General features: G+C 42.8%; 1 protein-coding gene and 1 long non-coding RNA gene across 5 annotated transcripts in view; both read left to right on the forward strand.

The window, feature by feature from the left end:
* Positions 1–16,455, forward strand: part of LOC132073135 (uncharacterized) — a 1,090,256-nt gene that overhangs the window by 669,337 nt on the left and 404,464 nt on the right. The gene's annotated exons all lie outside the window — the stretch shown is intronic.
* Positions 1–16,455, forward strand: part of JARID2 (jumonji and AT-rich interaction domain containing 2) — a 212,135-nt gene that overhangs the window by 193,455 nt on the left and 2,225 nt on the right. The window contains exons 10-18 of the mRNA XM_059471790.1: positions 1,108–1,200; positions 1,637–1,755; positions 1,889–1,959; positions 2,774–2,888; positions 6,120–6,225; positions 7,015–7,197; positions 12,046–12,176; positions 14,233–14,416; positions 15,907–16,014. Coding sequence (XP_059327773.1) covers positions 1,108–1,200; positions 1,637–1,755; positions 1,889–1,959; positions 2,774–2,888; positions 6,120–6,225; positions 7,015–7,197; positions 12,046–12,176; positions 14,233–14,416; positions 15,907–16,014 — 1,110 coding nt within the window. The remainder of the gene's footprint in view (positions 1–1,107; positions 1,201–1,636; positions 1,756–1,888; positions 1,960–2,773; positions 2,889–6,119; positions 6,226–7,014; positions 7,198–12,045; positions 12,177–14,232; positions 14,417–15,906; positions 16,015–16,455) is intronic.

The raw sequence follows: 16,455 nt of genomic DNA on the forward strand, positions 1-16,455 counted from the left end.
TTTTTAAGCCTGTGCTTGCTCAGATGAGCAGTCAGGGGGCACAATGGGAAGGAGCAGTGGATCTGGTGAGGGGGCACAGACATTTTGTACTCCCTGTTTGCAGAGGGTGCTGTCTCTGCCTGCAGCAGTGCCCTCAGCCCCTGTGTGGTGCCTGCCAGCTCTCCTGGCATGCAGCTTCCCAGCGTCCTCCTCCTGCCCTGGAGCACAGGAGCCAACAGAGGTGTTCCTGTCTGGGCACACCCTGATGTCAGGGCTGAAAGGAGCAGGGGGGTTCCCGTGCTCTTGCCTCCAAAGCCATTGGATGGTGCTTCCCAGGGCTTCTGGAGGTGTAGGTGTGCAGGAAAGCAGGTGCCTGAAAATTTGGGGCTAGCTCAAGCAGAAAACCAAGTCAGAGCCTCTTCTTGTACAGCTCCTGCAGCAGTGCCAAGAATGAAAGCACTTATTCAGCAATTTTACTGTGTTTTCCTTTCTCTAACTTTGTAATAACAGGTCTTGGTTCCTTGGCATTTTTACTGCTTTTATTGAATTGAGCATAACTAGTTTTTGAAAGCAAGTGATTACAGTAATCCTGGCAAACTCTGCTTTTTGTGACGCTCTTCCACCACATACAACATTTGATGCTGAGCATTTCCGTGAATTTTCTAGGTCTTTTTTCACCTGCTCCTTGTACATGAAGAGCATGGCCACATAGTCCCTGGATAATGTACTGGATAATGTAAATTGCTGTACATTACTGGATAAAGTAAATTTTGACTGGCTGCATACTGGGTTTGTTGCAACCTGTCATAGGGATCTGGGCCATGTCCATCCTCTGTATTCATCAAACACCAAGTGTTGTGCTGGACAAAGCAATGTTTCTTCTGGGAACATTCAGTTGGCCTTTTTACATGGTGGGTTTGGGAAGTTCATGTGATTGAATTTCTGTATCTTCTGAGGTATTTTCTCTCAGCAACAAAATGAGCTTTAGACCCATACTTCTGGAGACTTCATCCTCTTTCCCTCTGTTTTCATCTGGGATCGAGTCTGTAAGGATAAGAGTGAGGGCATGGGGAAAAGTAGGCTTGTTTTTTTATTTTCACTTTTTAATTTTATTTTATTTTTCCACAGGGTAGGTCTGTTTCTTTAACAACCTTCTACCGAACAGCAAGAAACATCATGAACATGTGCTTCACAAAGGAGCCTACAGTAGCTGAAGTAGAGGTGAGGCCAGCACAAGGGGTGGTAAAGGGTTTTGTTTCAGGCCACTGAGAATGGGGATTCAGGATAGTTGATTTTCAAGCATTTCTCTAATCAGTTTAAGGCTGTCTAGTTTAGAATTTTAAAAAGAAATTTAAATAGACATGGTGCTGATTTTTCTTTTTTAAAATATTTGAACGTTTTTAATAAAGGTATTGATGAGTTGAGGAGGAGAAAGAATTCTTAATCTGACATGTGCTGAAACACAGAAAGCAAGGGAATCTAAATTTTGCCTGCCTTATTGTGACTTCCAGTTATTTATATGCTTATTTTAAAGCCATAGTTTATGTTGATTTACACTGAGGTCATGAAAGCCTTGTAAATTTCTGGGGTTTATGTTTTAATGAGAGATACCTTGTTCAGCAAATTTAAAATGCATTACTGCTTTCTCTTACCACAGCAAGAATACTGGCGGATAGTGGAACAGAAAGATTGCCATGTAGCAGTGCATTGTGGAAAAGTAGATACCAACACCCATGGGAGTGGTTTTCCTGTGGGAAAATCTGAACCATTTTCAAGGTAAGATCTCCAAATCCATCCTCTTTATTGCCTCACTCACTCCTGAGCAGAGCCCAGCAGAGCAGCTTGGCACTGGGAGTGTTGGCATTGGGAATGTGCACTGACTGTGTCCCTCTGTGTCACCCTCAAACAGGCATGGGTGGAACCTCACAGTCCTTCCTAATAATACAGGATCCATCCTGCGACATCTTGGTGCTGTGCCTGGTAAGCAAGTCCCTTCTCTGCTCGTGTCAGTGTCCTCTGAGTGTGGTGCTGTGGGCACCAAGTGCCTCTCCCTCTTCCTGCCCCCCTGTTCCCCAGCTGAGTGAACAGACAGGCAGTTGTACGTAGGAGGTGTTGTTTAAAGGGGAGAAGGCAGCCATGCAGATAAAGGATTAATGAGCAGTTGAGACCCTGTTCCTGGGAGAAACTTGTACCTGCTGTATCCCTTGGTGTTCTTGCCAGGCTGTCAGTGTTCTTGTGTGTCAGGACAGAGCTGTGCTACTTCCACACTTGCAAAATGTAGTCTGTAGCACTGGGAAAAGCAGCACACACATTTTCTAAATTAATTGACAGATTCTCCAGCTGCCTATACACCATTGCAGTTTACTGATAAGAAACATTGGAAGCACAGTGGAATCTCCTGTTGAGATCAGGTGTTGAGCCTGAACAAACCAGCTGGGAAACAAGAGGGTACCTGTTGAAAGGCTTGACATGAAGCAACCTCCTCTGATCAATGGCAGTGAGCTTTAATTATGGGTATTTGTGAATTCTCCTAAGAATAAAAGTTTTATACAACTATTAGAAGACAAACGTGTTCAAGGATACTGCAGTTGGCTGCTAGATATTTTCTTAGTGGAAAATGCTGGATTTGTTTAATTACTCCCTGTAAATTATTCACTCTGATAGGAAGATTTATAACTTCAAGGGTCAGCTAACAGAGAGAATAAGATTTTTTATTTAAATGCCCTCTCAAACTGTCTTTTACTGAACAAACTGAAGTTTGTTCAAAACTCATTTTTCAATCTCTTTGTTTTAGGAGTGACGATTCCTTGGCTAAATATTGGCATGGTCTTTTCTACCTCATGCTGGTCTCGAGACCAAAATCACCTTCCATACATTGACTACTTACACACTGGTGCTGATTGCATTTGGTAGGTATTCCCGTGGCTTTTCTTCACATTCCCTGCAGTGGCTGCCTGTAGGCTGGTGTTAGTAGCAGCTTGTGTAGTACTTTTGTCTGAGGGAATTTCACCTAGAGGGTCCAGTGTGTGTGTGTGTGTGTGTGTTGTTGGGGTTTCCAGTCTTAATGGGAAAATGTGGTACAAACTTAGGAGATGAAAACCCCTTTCCTGGAAGAAAAGTTTCACTTGGTATTCCATGGTCTATTCTGGTGTCTTGATGTCCCCATGGTGGCAGTGGCATCATGGACTGCTCTTTATGCATATGCAAAGTGTGTTCTCACACATTTCTCAGATGCTGCTGATGTCAGGGGTGCTGGTCCAGCTGTCACTGGAAAAGCACATGGCCCAATGAAAAGGATTTGAAATCTGGAGAAAACCATGAAAGCAGGATCTCCTCTCTCTCTCTAGATGTGTTAAGTTGAAGAGATGTTCTGTATGTGGTCCTTTCAAGGGGTGAAGGTGTAACTTTTGGATTATGCTGCAGACCTGGGAGTTTGTCACTTTCTGTCATGGGCATTTCATGCTCTTCTCCCTGTTCTGTGAATCAGGAATGTGTAATCTTTTATAATAGTATACTGTCAGGACAGATCACTGAGCAAACTACATTGTCCTCAACCTTAGCTGAGTCTGTTTCTCTCTAAAACATTAATCTAGTCTTAAATGACAGTAAATTCCAAACAGAAGCTGTTCAAGAATCCCCTAATTAAGTTCTGAGGCCACTCTTCATGCTGTGTGTCAAAACATGTGACTCTTGGGATTGAACAGGCTTGCATGCAGAGAGCTCAAATTTTAGGAAAGACTAGTGTTCTGTTTTTTGAATCCAAGAAGAATAAAAAGCCATTTGCTTTATCTTGATGGACTTATACAGATGAGTACATAGCTTAAGGCCTCTTTGTGATGATAGCCTTGATGAAACAGGCATAGTAGGCAGGAATAGCTCATAAGAGGGAAGTGAAACTCCTTTATCTGTTGAAGCTATTCTTCAGCAAGGCTGCCAGCCTGAAGTGTCAGGCTAGTATTCATTAGCTCAATACAACTTTTAATAGTGCAATAAAGCACCCAGCTGTGTTAGGAGAAGATGAATTTAATATCTCCAGGTCTGCTGTGGAGCAGCTCTGACAGCCTTGCCTTCAGTCACTGCTTTGGGGACAACAAAGTGGCCACTGGGCTCCAAACATCTCCTCTGTCTTGCCAAGTCCTTCTACCACCCAGAAATCTTCTTTCCAAGGACAGATCCCTGTGCTACTCAAACCACTTTGCTTACCTGCAGATTGCTCAGCTCACTCTCTAATTTCTCAGGTTTTACCTCTTGGAGATTAACCAGGGGAGAACTCAATTTGCATGCAGGGCAGAGGTCAGTGACCTAACCTTTTTATTCTGGAGGGATCCTCAATGCCCATTAAAAGAGAGAAGGAAATCTTGTTCTGCCAAGATATTCAGAAGTCTACACTGGCTGCTCACTTCCCATTTTTATAGGTACGTCAGGAATTGCAGATGAGTGCAATTGCAGCATGCACCAGTTGCAAAGGATCTCATTCCCCTTTATGCCCCAGGTATTCAGTTCCATGCACTTCTGTGCTGCCTCTCCTCTTCACACAACCTTCCCAAGCATTTTCCTGCGCCTGTCTTGTGAGGGACTGTGTGCTTGAATCAGCCATATTTTCTGACTCTAAAAGAGAAGAGTGGGTTCAAATTTAAAATACTTTCATCCCTGTAACTGGAGTGATACACCATACCTGGGGAGCTGTACTGAAGCTGTCATTGTTAGCAACAAAGTATTTGAGACACAGCATACATGTTTTTTACTCGTTCCAAGATAAAGTTCTTCTTCTAGTTCACCTCTCTATAACCCTGGGAGTTCTTAGCAAGGTCCTGACCATTGTCAATATATCTGTAAGGAGTTGGTCTTTGTGCACCTGGGCAACCAGCTCAATAAACTCTTACTGTGGCTGCAGTTAGCCACAGCAGATAATGTCATGTCTTCTGCCTCTTGGTTTGAGGATCAACAAACACAAATCAAAGTCATCATCAGTAGAGTGAACAGTGAGGAGGTGTTCAGATCATAGGAAGTGCAGCCTCTTACAGACTCTACCCTGTGTGATGCACATGGAGTTAGTGCATGTTATGGGCAAGTACCCTGACAAGGTGTGTAAGGCCAGCAGAACCCTTCATGAAGTTGCTGGAGAGATCAGATGAATGGCAGGAAGACTCTACCAGTTCCCCAAACATCATTCCAGCCTCATTCTCTTGTTCCAAGTTTGGAAAAACAACTCTGTGTGTGTTACTGGTGTGGGGGCAGATGGACTCCAGGTTGAGGTCTCATTGCCTGAAGAGTAAGGGTAACTCATGGGGAAGGTGGAGATGCTTTTGACTTGCCTGAGCACCACCCCTCAGATAGGCTGCAGGCAAGAGCAGTGACCAGTTGTCACCATATCGCCTCCCTGCATCCAGGAAAACAGCAGATTTCTGGATGCGTGGCTCTAAGAGACTCCTGTGTTACTTGTCATTCTGCTGAGGGAGCAGTGCTGGCAGTGAGCACAAGAGGACAGCTGCTTCCTTGGCTTCTAAGCAGAGGAGGATGTGCAACTTGGCGGATTCCCTGCAGAGTTTGAAACCTTTCCTGCCACTTTGGCTGCTCTTAGTCAGGTCTTGTGTTGGAAGGGAGAGGAGGGATGTGGGATTTGTTCAGTAAGCAAGGCAAGAAGGTCTTAGGCAACTTAATGCACTAACAGTAGAGGGAAATTGTGATTTCTTGACTGTTACAAACAGAAAATGTTACTAAATGTGAAGATCCTTTGGTTGGTTATAAATACAGTCTTTTATGGTAAAGATAACAACGTATATTGGTGCTCACAAGATGCAAACTTCTGTCCATAATTAGCTGGTTTGGTGCTATTAAAATGACCATCAGTCTGTTGCTGGTTTCTCTCCTCTGACTCTACAGAGGACTGAGTTTTCTTTCACATTTCTGGTTTGGGGATTTTGTGTCTTCTGATACTTGCTGAACACAATCAGACTGAGTCTGAATAAACAGCTTCCCTTCAATCCTCAGTGTTTTACCAAAAGAGCTGTGTGTGATACCCTGTGTTGAATTTCTTTCTTCTAATCAATGTGCTGCTCTGAATTGTCTGTTACTGTGTAGCTGTGGACTGGTATTTACTCCACAGTAAATCTTTCTCTTTTCCTCTGACAAAACAACAGGTATTGCATTCCTGCTGCGGAGGAGAACAAACTTGATGATGTGGTACATACCCTGCTGCAAGCCAACGGCACTCCAGGGCTGGAAATGCTTGAAAGTAATGTAATGGTAGGTTAACACTGGGAGAGCTGTTCCCATTTGAGAACCCCAGGCTATTCAGGAGGCTGGTTGGTTGGGAATTTATTTTGGTTTTGTCTTACACTGCAGTAATGCAGAGGGGGCTACTTTCGTTTGCAGTGTTTACCTATGTGGTATTTTTCCAACAAGGCTGTTATTATGTATTAATATAAAAACAAACATGTAAGTGTAATAAATGTCCATTTTTTAATACTATCTGTAATGTATTTAGCCTCGCAAAGGGAGTAGGATTTAATCAATTCATCTGCCATGACTGATATCTTATGATGCCAGCATGGATAGGAGAAATCTAATACTTTAGTATTTTTGCTTCCTTTGTTTATCTTTTTGATAACAATTTATTTTTAGTGCATTTAAATACAAATTGGGGAGCCCATAACAAAAAACCGTGCCTTGGTTACCCATGTTAACATCTCACAGAAGTGCAGCAGCACAATGGATTTAGTGCCAAGTCGGAAAAGATCAGATGGAAAGCTGAATGATCTGCATTGCTCCCTGTAGGAGCAGACAGTGTTCTGTCCTTGGGCATGGGGGAGTTTAAGGTGTTGGTTTGAGGAGAGAGAAGCATTTCTGCAGTAGTCACTGCAGACCCTGAGGTTTGGCACGTGCGGAATGGGAGAGGGAAAGCAGCTGGAGCAGAGCTGTTCCCAGAGCACAGCTTTGCTCCACGAGCTGCAGCATGGCAGCACACAGCCAGGAAGGAAGTTCCCATTGATTTCTTTTCTCTCTCTTTTTTTTTTTTTCCCCATGTCTTTCCAGATCTCCCCAGAGGTCTTGTGCAAGGAGGGGATCAGGGTGCACCGTACTGTACAGCAGAGCGGGCAGTTTGTTGTCTGTTTTCCTGGATCCTTTGTGTCCAAAGTATGTTGTGGCTATAGTGTTTCCGAATCGGTGCACTTTGCTACCACCCAGTGGACAAGTATGGGCTTTAAAACAGCCAAGGTAAGTTGAGAAAAGGAGTTAAAATGGATTCACGGCCCTGCCATCTAAAAGGACAGCAGACATTCCAGGATTTGGTAGCATTATGACAGTAGTGCTACAACGTCTGTTTTTCTGGACTACTAAATAAACAAAAAAAAAAGGAAAAAAATTCTGCAAGGCATAAGGCGATCCAGTGTTGTCAGAAAAGTGACTGAGTTGTTAACTGACAGATAAAGACTTGTGTATATACAAAAAAAATCAGAAGATTGTTGTGCCTGCAGACCAGTTTGCAAGGAAGTGTTTCAAAAACCCCTTCAGAGCTAATGATTATACATTGTATTATGCTTACTAATATTTTTTTTAAGTGATGTTTTCTAGAACCATTAGAATCTCAGGTGCAAATATCTGAATAACTGTGCTTGTTAGCTCCTATGGTAGGCAGAGTCAGTTAATACTCACAGATGTATTGCTTGTTTTTCTCTGCCCCTTCATTCAGGAAAAGCTGTTGATCAGGGCAATTTCAATTTAATAGACTTGAAAATCCTTAAGTTCACTGACCAGCCCATCCAATACCAGATGTAAATAAATAACCCTCCCATTCCCTTCTCACACCAAGGCAGGTTGCCTGCAGAAACAGGTGATTTGTCCAATCATCATGATCCTGGCTACATTTCTGTGTTCTTGGACAAAGCATTTACGTCACTAATTGCGTTCCCAACCTTCTGAAATACACTCTGGGTTACAGATAATATTTTGGTAGTGTTTTATAGCTAAGCCACTAGTAAATTATCCTTTACAGCTTCAGACCAAGTTACTAAGTAATTAACTGTAATATGTCCACAGTTAGGGATTGCTTCTTTAGGGTAAATGGAATTCTTCCAGCCTGGTTATACTAACTGTATATTAACTTAGTTTGAAATAAAAGGTTATTTTATTATGTATTTATTTTGGGGGAAGGTGGGAATTGTGTATATCTATAGGTAAGGCATAAGAATCCTGAGCTAACCTTTCCTGTCTGAACGTACATGATTATATTAACTCCATGTGCTGTATTTATCTCTCTACTGAACACTTGTTTGATATCGTGAAAATGCTACTCCTGTAAGAGACAGAAATCACTATGCAGCAATTAAACAGCTCTTGGTGCCTCAAATTTTGAAGAACAGTTTCTTTTGATTAATTCTTAAGAGCTTTGCACTGGGTAAATATAAGCTGGCTGAAATCCCACAGATAACAGTCTATGATAGCCTACCTTGGAAATTCAAGTCACAGCTCTCACAAACTTTACAAGAACTACAGATAACATGTTTGTATCTAAACAACTTATGAAACATCTACTGCATTGTTCTTTTACTTCCCTTTTTTTTTCTTTTTCCCTTTCTGTCCTCAAACTGTCTTGTGTTCTGAATTCCCTTTAATTTTGGAGATTATTCTTTGGTTCCTCCACTTTGACAAGGCACTTTGCCATCTTTGCCACAATGCTGGCCAGGATTGTGCTTCCCAGAGGTGGTGAGATGTTGTGTGTAATGGGCAAGATTCCCCTTTTGGACTGTGAAATGAACTCTGATAAACAACTGTACCTTCTGTCTGTTCGTTCTCCACAGCAATACTGACAATTTTTAGCATTTGATAAATTAACTTTGTTTTCATCCTGTGACACTGTGACCTGATTTTTTTATAGTGACTCTCTTTATATTACTAAAATGATGTTGTTTCACTTCTGTATTGAATGACTGCTCAATCTCCTTTAATACATGAAAAAATGAAATTCTGCATCTGAAATTGCATTGATTTCAGTCTTACAAGCACTCTGGAAAATCTGTTGGAATAAAAGAGTTTATATAAACACCTGTGTAAGGCGACAGTCAGGTTTAAACTAGACCATATTTGGTTGCTGGTTTTTAAAAGCACCCTAAGAGCTCTTGAAATGTTAAGGTAAGGATAAGAAGAAGATTTAGACTTGTGGTGGAAGAGTGTATGTTTGGAGTGGCAAAGGGATAACTCCATAGCTTCAAATAAGGCATTGGGCAAAGTCAGTGAAACTCATTTAGGAAACTGAAGTACAGAATGTTGGACTAAATGAAGGCACTCTGGGTTAGGGGTTTGGAAATAAGAGGGAATGTGTGGTTTTACAGGAGGGCTTTGGTGCTCTTAAGGCCTACCAGAAACTGGGTGGCTCAGGTGGTATTGTAATACAAGAGGAAGAAGTACATAGGAAAGATGGAGTTAGTCTTGCAGCTGGAGCAGCACTGCCGCACACTCGGGAGAGCCCACAGTCCATAAGCCAGGTTTAACTCTGTTACCAGTGACACAATCCCTGTGCACTGATCTCCCAAATAGGAAAGTTGTATTAGTGCTGTACTCCCTGGCCATCCATGGAAGATGCTGGCAGGGGCTGGACAATTATTTCCCTGCCTCCAGTTTTAGTTGGGGTGAGGAACATGCCTTTAGAACACCACAGGTTTCCCACTCCTTGGCTCCTGTCACAGAGCTGCCCCACCCTGAGCACATGGGGCTCCTTCAGATGAAACTAAAGGGAACATGGTCCTACAGGAGTGTACCTGATGTCCTCACTAGAAAAGAACTGTACTGTGGTGGAGAGCAGAGATTAAGAACCTTGGAAGAGCAGTAAAATGCTAAATAACCACTGCTGTGGAAGTAAATGTGCAAAAAAATAAGAACAATGAACCACTGTGGTGGCTTTTGCAGCAAGATCATGGCCTCCAGCCCTTGAAACTTTTGAAAGTAGGTAAGGACAAGAGTTGCAGCTGAGAGAGTCTGTGAGCATTTTTGGGAGAAAAAGCTTATAAATAAATAGACAGGTGAAGTTCACACACCAAAAAAAAACTGATTTAAAGAAAAGCAGAGGATGGGTCAGTTTTTATCATTAAGGGAGGAGATCTCTTTCTGCATTCTTCAGGAGTTTGTTCTAGTACAGTTTAATGTATCCATAAATAATCTAGGAAAGGAAGTTAATAGCAAAGCTAATCCTTTATGCTGAGGATATTAACAGTAATGGCAGCAAAAATTAAAGCTATGAAGTGTTACAGAAAGATCTCATGATACCGAGTGATGCAAGTGAGAAAATGGTAGATGAAGTTCAGTGTTGATAAATACTAAATTTAAAAACATAATCCTAATGTGACAGATACAGAGATGGGCTCTGAATGATGGACTCTTGCTACTGAGAAAAGATAGATTCCTATGGAGCTGTCAGTCAAGTGCTCTGGAGTGGCATAACAAAAATACATCGAGTGTTAAGAATTAGAAGGAGAGAATAGATAACAAAGCAGAAGCTGCTCTGCACTGTGTAGTCTTGGAGGCTTGTGTAATTCAGAGCCCCTAATTACAGAAGGAATGTAGAGGAACTAGAAAAGCACAGCAGAGATCAATGGTTAAAATTATTAATTAGCCTCTGCATTAAATACAAGAGTACTACTCAGCCTGGAAAATGAATGACCAAGAGATGTCTGAGAGCAAGAGAGATCACAAGTGTCAGGCTGATGACAATTATAATGTGAATGTTCACTGACTTCTGTGACAATGAAAAGTGTGTCACTAAAAGAAATAATCAGGCAGCAGTACAAGTCTGTTGTAAAATACTTACCTGTGTATTTCACTACTGTATGGAAGAGAAAAAAGTACCTAGTTTCAGAAATTCAGATAAAGGCAGAGATGCAGCAAGTTGTGCTAAACCCTGCTCGAGCTCAGGGTGTCCCTGAACTGTCACCCGGCTGGAGCTGACCTTGCTTTCTTGTCCAGCCACCCACTGTGGCCTTTACTCTGGCTCTGTGTGTTGCCTATGCAGAATTTTTCCCTGGATGAGAGTCTGTTCTTGTGTACGCAGCCTCAGACTAAGCGAAACTAACATGGAAAAATCTTCCCATACCACTCCTAACAGTGCAGCTGTTCCAACCCCACGGAGGGTCTAGCAGAGCAAATGGCTTCTGAAAAATACTTGTTTTACTCTGAACCTCTTTTGAACCCTTTTTGGTCAGCAAAGGCTGCTATTCCATTTTAATGTGATAGTAATCACTTGAATGCATGCAGTGGGTGCTATTAAAAATGATTAATTTTATGATACATTGGTTGTGAAAAAAGAAATACCCAGAGCATGTAATTAAAAAAAAATTAAAGTAAAAAAATTTAAAATCTTCAGGGTTGTGTGTGCTGAGTAGGTTTTTGGCACGTTTAACCACTAACAAGAAATGTCACCCTCACATTACAGTCCAGTGATAGCTCATTTGAGCTCTCTTGACTCTACATAAGCCAAAACAGACCTCTGTAGCTACTGGGAAAATGCTGCACTTTTCCCACCTGCACATTAAATCAAGAAATTTGCCTACCTAAGGATTATCAAAAGGGTTTCAGGTACCAAAATAATTTGGTTTGTATTGAGTGTAAAACATAACTTTAAAAGCTTTCAGAGAGGAACCAGTAACAGGCAGAACTGAATCCCCCTCTTTGCCTGTTGTCTCTTTTCCCTGGCATCTGCCTGTTCTGCTAGGTTTTTTATGTTTTAAAAGATATGAAGTAACACCTGTCCTGGGTTTCGAGCAGGTCATATGTATAGATCTTACACTATTTGTATTCTGAGCCATCCAGTGTTACTGAGCTTGAGTGATGGTGTTGCTCCTCTTGCCCTCCACAGGAAGAATTTTTAGGGAGAGAATTTTGAGGTGCTTGGAACATAAACACTTTGTTTAACTGACTATGAAAAGATTTTACTTTTGGTTGTTTTAAAAGGCTACTTTTTGCTTCAGTTTATTAGTATCAAAAATTTAATTCATTAACTTTGAATTAATTCTTGGTAACATTTTATTTTTAAATTTTTCCGAGAACTAATGTGGCAATTTCGTCCTGTCCCAGGAAATGAAGCGACGCCGCATAGCCAAACCATTTTCAATGGAAAAGTTGCTTTATCAGATTGCAACAGCAGAAGCAAAAAAAGAAAACGGACCGACTCTGAGTACAATATCATCGCTCCTGGGAGAGCTCAGGTAATGAACTGGGGACCTGCTTACCTCTTTTGTTTCATTGACAGACTCCAGAGATGGACGGCGTGGCGTAAGTAATCCTTTCAGACACACCTTGTCCCTACTTATCCAAGCCAAAGCCCAGCAGATGAACCTGAGGACAGGCACACATGGAAGAAGCAGCTTCCTTGGTTGCAACTGATGTGACAGTGCCCATGGTTAGGATGTCTTAACTCTAAGAATTCCCCACTGTAGACATCTTAAAAAACCTGAAACTGCAGTTTGCACCAGGTTTTTATTAATTCTTGGTGTTGAGATTTCCTGATGCATTATGTGAACTATGTGGTGCCAAGAGCTTAAACACCTTCCTTGAGTTTTTCAATCTTTTGCCATCAGTAGTCACTGCCAATCCATGTCTTTAGTGGGTTTTGCACCAGAAACCTTTGTCTTCAGTATCAAGACTGTTATACCACAGGTGCAAAAAGTCCTTTGTATACACAAAGTTGTCTTGGTTTTAAATAGTGAGTAAGAGAGCAGTTGTGCATGCATGGTAACACATCTGGCATTAGAACCTCCAGCGTTTTAAAGAGTAAAAGCTTCACACTCCTTTTTCTCTTCAGTATTAAGGACACTTGTTCAGGGTTTCTCTTAAGATAGGTGAGAAAAGAAAATATAATGTTGCCTGGCTTCCTGTGTAATGATCTTCTCTTTTGTTCCCTACCATGTAGTTGCTACCTATCTTTCAAGTTTGTGACAACTGATACTCGAGATGTCAAGAAAGTTTTGATGAATGGAGTCTACAAACTGTATTTAACTAACTAGCATGTTCATTTGGAAAATTTCCAGTGACATATTGAAGGGGAAAACAGCCCATGTGTTGTTTAGTGTTCAGAAAGAAATGCAAAGAGGTGTGCTGACTGCTTTACCTGCAGGTGGCTCCCCTGCGGAAATAACCACTTTCAAGTGCCTTTTTTTTCCCCTTGAAGAGGAAGTCTGCAAGTACAAAAGGCGAAACAAGTGTTGGTGTTTGCTCTTAGACCATCACATCGACCTTTATCAGAGTGGTTCTCAAACTTGTTCCTATGCATAGGTTGGAATTCACTGGAGGATGTGGATCCTTCCTGTGGCTGGTTATAGGAAACAAAAGCCCAGACAAAAATAATCTTAAACAAAGGCAAAAAAAAAAAAAAGCCATCTGAAGTGGAACATTGTGGAACATATTTTTTATCCTTTGTTTTGTTTTGCTTGTTTGTTGTGTCTCTTGCTGCTTCTTCTCCTGATATGCCTTGGTTGCTCAGTTTGCCCGTGCCATTTGCTTAGCTTGGCTCTTCACTCATCTTCAGCTGTGTCTGGTGGTGCACTTTTTTATCCTCCCCTTCCATATGCTCGGCTCACTCCACACTTGCTGTCTTCCACTCAGCTCCAACCCAACCTGCTCTCCTAAAGCTGTAGAGTTCAGCACAGGAGGTATTGTCCGCCTTAGAGATGCCGCGGGTGAAGGGCAGCCGGAGGGCTTGGTGGTTGTCCTTTATTGACATCTCCTTCTTTTTCCCTGGGTGTACAGCAAGATCTTCATCTTTTGGCATAGTCACTTGCGCTGCTCCCCCTCTCCTGCCTGAAACACCTTATGGCAGCAGGTCCTTGGTTCATCTCTGCCTCCTGATGAAGGGGCTGTTGCTCCTGACAGCCACGGCTCCTCATCTTCAAGGTGGCTTTTGGCAACTTCAGGAATGACAGTCATGTTAACCACAGCTCCTGACTCTCCACATGGCTCGAGCAACCATCGACCTCCAGGAAGTCCTCGGCAGTCCCCACTTCTCTGTGGAGCAGTTTGAGAACCATTGGCTTGATACAGTGGTCGCTGTTAAAATCCGGAGATAGCGTTTGCTGTTAGGCAGCATTTCCCGGGCGCTGGCTCTGTGTCTGCCATGCCTAGGGAATGACACCAACCTCCGACACCACTCAGGGCTTTGCTGTGTGGAGCTCAGGTTTCAGTGCTGAGCGGGGTGAAGGGGTGACTGTGTGTGGCTCTGTGGTGGCTGGAGGCAGTGCCAGTGTGTAACTGTGCCCCCGTTCACAGGGACACGGAGCTGAGGCAGCGGCGGCAGCTGTACGAGGCCGGTCTCCACTCCTCGGCGCGCTACGGCAGCCACGACAGCAGCAGCGCCAGCGTGGATGGCAAGAAAAAGCCTCGAAAGTGGCTACAGTTGGAGACGTCAGAGAGGAGGTGTCAGATTTGTCAGCACCTGTGCTATCTTTCCATGGTGGGTACAGTCCTTTGCCACTCCTGGGGAACTGTCCCCCTGCTCTAGCATTCCAGGGATCTGTAGGCATTTGTGGCCACTGAACCATGTCTTGCACTCCACGCAAGACACAGAGGTGATGATGTGGCATTTACTGCCTTGGCGAGTGGTGGCAGAAGACAGCAGTGACAGCTGGCTTCTCACCCTGCCACAAGGGATGAAGCAGTGCCCTCAGACACCTAAGAGATGTTTGCACTGCACTCGGAGGGCTAACAAAGACACCTGCAGGTTGCCAGCAGCAGTAGGTTGTGACGGAGCAGGTCTCCGGATGAGCCACAGCTCAGACACGTGCCATGAGCCTCAGGCACGCAGCCACAGCCCGTGCTGAGACAATGTCCCTGCAAGCCAAATTGCAGGGGAGATGTATCCCATCCATCAAGTTGTTTGCCAGCCTGTCCAAAAATAGCCCAAAAATAGACTTCTCTCTTTTAAGAGGAAAATGCCTACTGGCTTTTGAAGGTGTGCTGACCACTGTGGTGACAATTCCAGGCTTAGAGCTGTATGCAGAACACCTACAAACACAGCAATGTCATTAAAAATACCAGAAGCCCCTCCCACAACCTTATATACCATTTTAATCCTAAGAACAGGTATTCAAATAAACATAATGCAGTGCATGTGAGTCCATATTTAGTCCTTTGGGTCTGGGAGGTTTTTTCTCTGTCATCTTTTGGTAATTGTTTTGGTTATAGATGTTTGGTTTTTAATGGAAATGAAATGTATCTGCATATAATCAGATGTAGCTGTTCCCTGCCCTAGGATAAAATATGCTGAGTTTATACATGTTTTTAGACCACTTTTTAAGCAGCATTAGTTTGAAGTAACTTTAAAATGAGTTTATTTGAAAAAAACCCAAAATGCTAACCAGAACTTCTTAATGGACCTTCTGGTGCATTTACTCTGGAGTAAGTTTAATAATAGGAAGGATTTTTCCATGTCACTCTTTAACAGTAGTTGTGGATAAAAAACTCCCAACTTGGTTGTTAAATTCCAAGTTGAGCGTGCAGGCCTGGCAGGCAATCAGCTGAGCAAATGTCACCATTGCTGAACAAGACAGTAGTTGAGGAATCCTGTGGCTAAGCTGATTATATCCTTGTTCAAGGCAGCATTTTAAGCAATGGGAAACTACTCCTTTCAGGAGATCTTTAGGACTGCATAGGATATGCTAATAAATGCATATACTGTTTGGATTTAGCCCTCATTAATATCGGTGGAGGGTTTTATAAAATTATAGATATATTTGCCAACATTAGCACTGTAAAAGAGATAGATTCTTTCTAGCTATTGCACATCCTGAATGATTTCACAGTGTGCTTTACACCTCCTTCCACAACCTTGCAGTAAAATCCAGGTGTAGTACTTCAGGCCATAACTGAATACTGTGTGGAGAACACAGGTACAGTTTGGAGTGTAACTGCACTTCTTCCCCCCACCTCTGCTCTTTGATGTAGGTGGTACAGGAGAATGAAAATGTTGTCTTCTGCTTGGAGTGTGCCCTGCGGCACGTGGAGAAGCAAAAGTCGTGCCGGGGGCTGAAGATGATGTACCGCTACGATGAGGTGAGCTGACACTGCTCTGGGTGCCCAACACTGGGGAGGACACTTCACTCTGCCTTTGTCCTGCTGAGGCCTCAGGAAAATGGTCTTGGGTTTGGGTGTTTGTCTTGCTTTTGTTTTTGATGGGGGAAGAAGGTGCTTTATTATGAGTTAGTAAAAAAAAAAAACCCAAAAAGGGAACATGATGATACAGATGAAACCTGAAGTATAAATTCCATGAATATGTGCCACAGAACATAAAAAGCCGCTTGATGCTTTGGGATGGAACATGAGGCTTTGCTTTCACTGTGGTAACTTCTGTACTTTGGAATACCTTCCCTCTGCTGGTAACTGGAAGTTCAGTGGACTTTATTCCAGTCCAGCATGATCGTCCTTCAGGGCAGACTTGGAGAGCACGTGCAGATGAGAGGTGCAGTAATGGCTCCAAGCAAATGTGATGATGAA

This window comes from Ammospiza nelsoni, chromosome 1 (assembly GCF_027579445.1).
Source record: "Ammospiza nelsoni isolate bAmmNel1 chromosome 1, bAmmNel1.pri, whole genome shotgun sequence".
NCBI lineage: Eukaryota > Metazoa > Chordata > Aves > Passeriformes > Passerellidae > Ammospiza > Ammospiza nelsoni.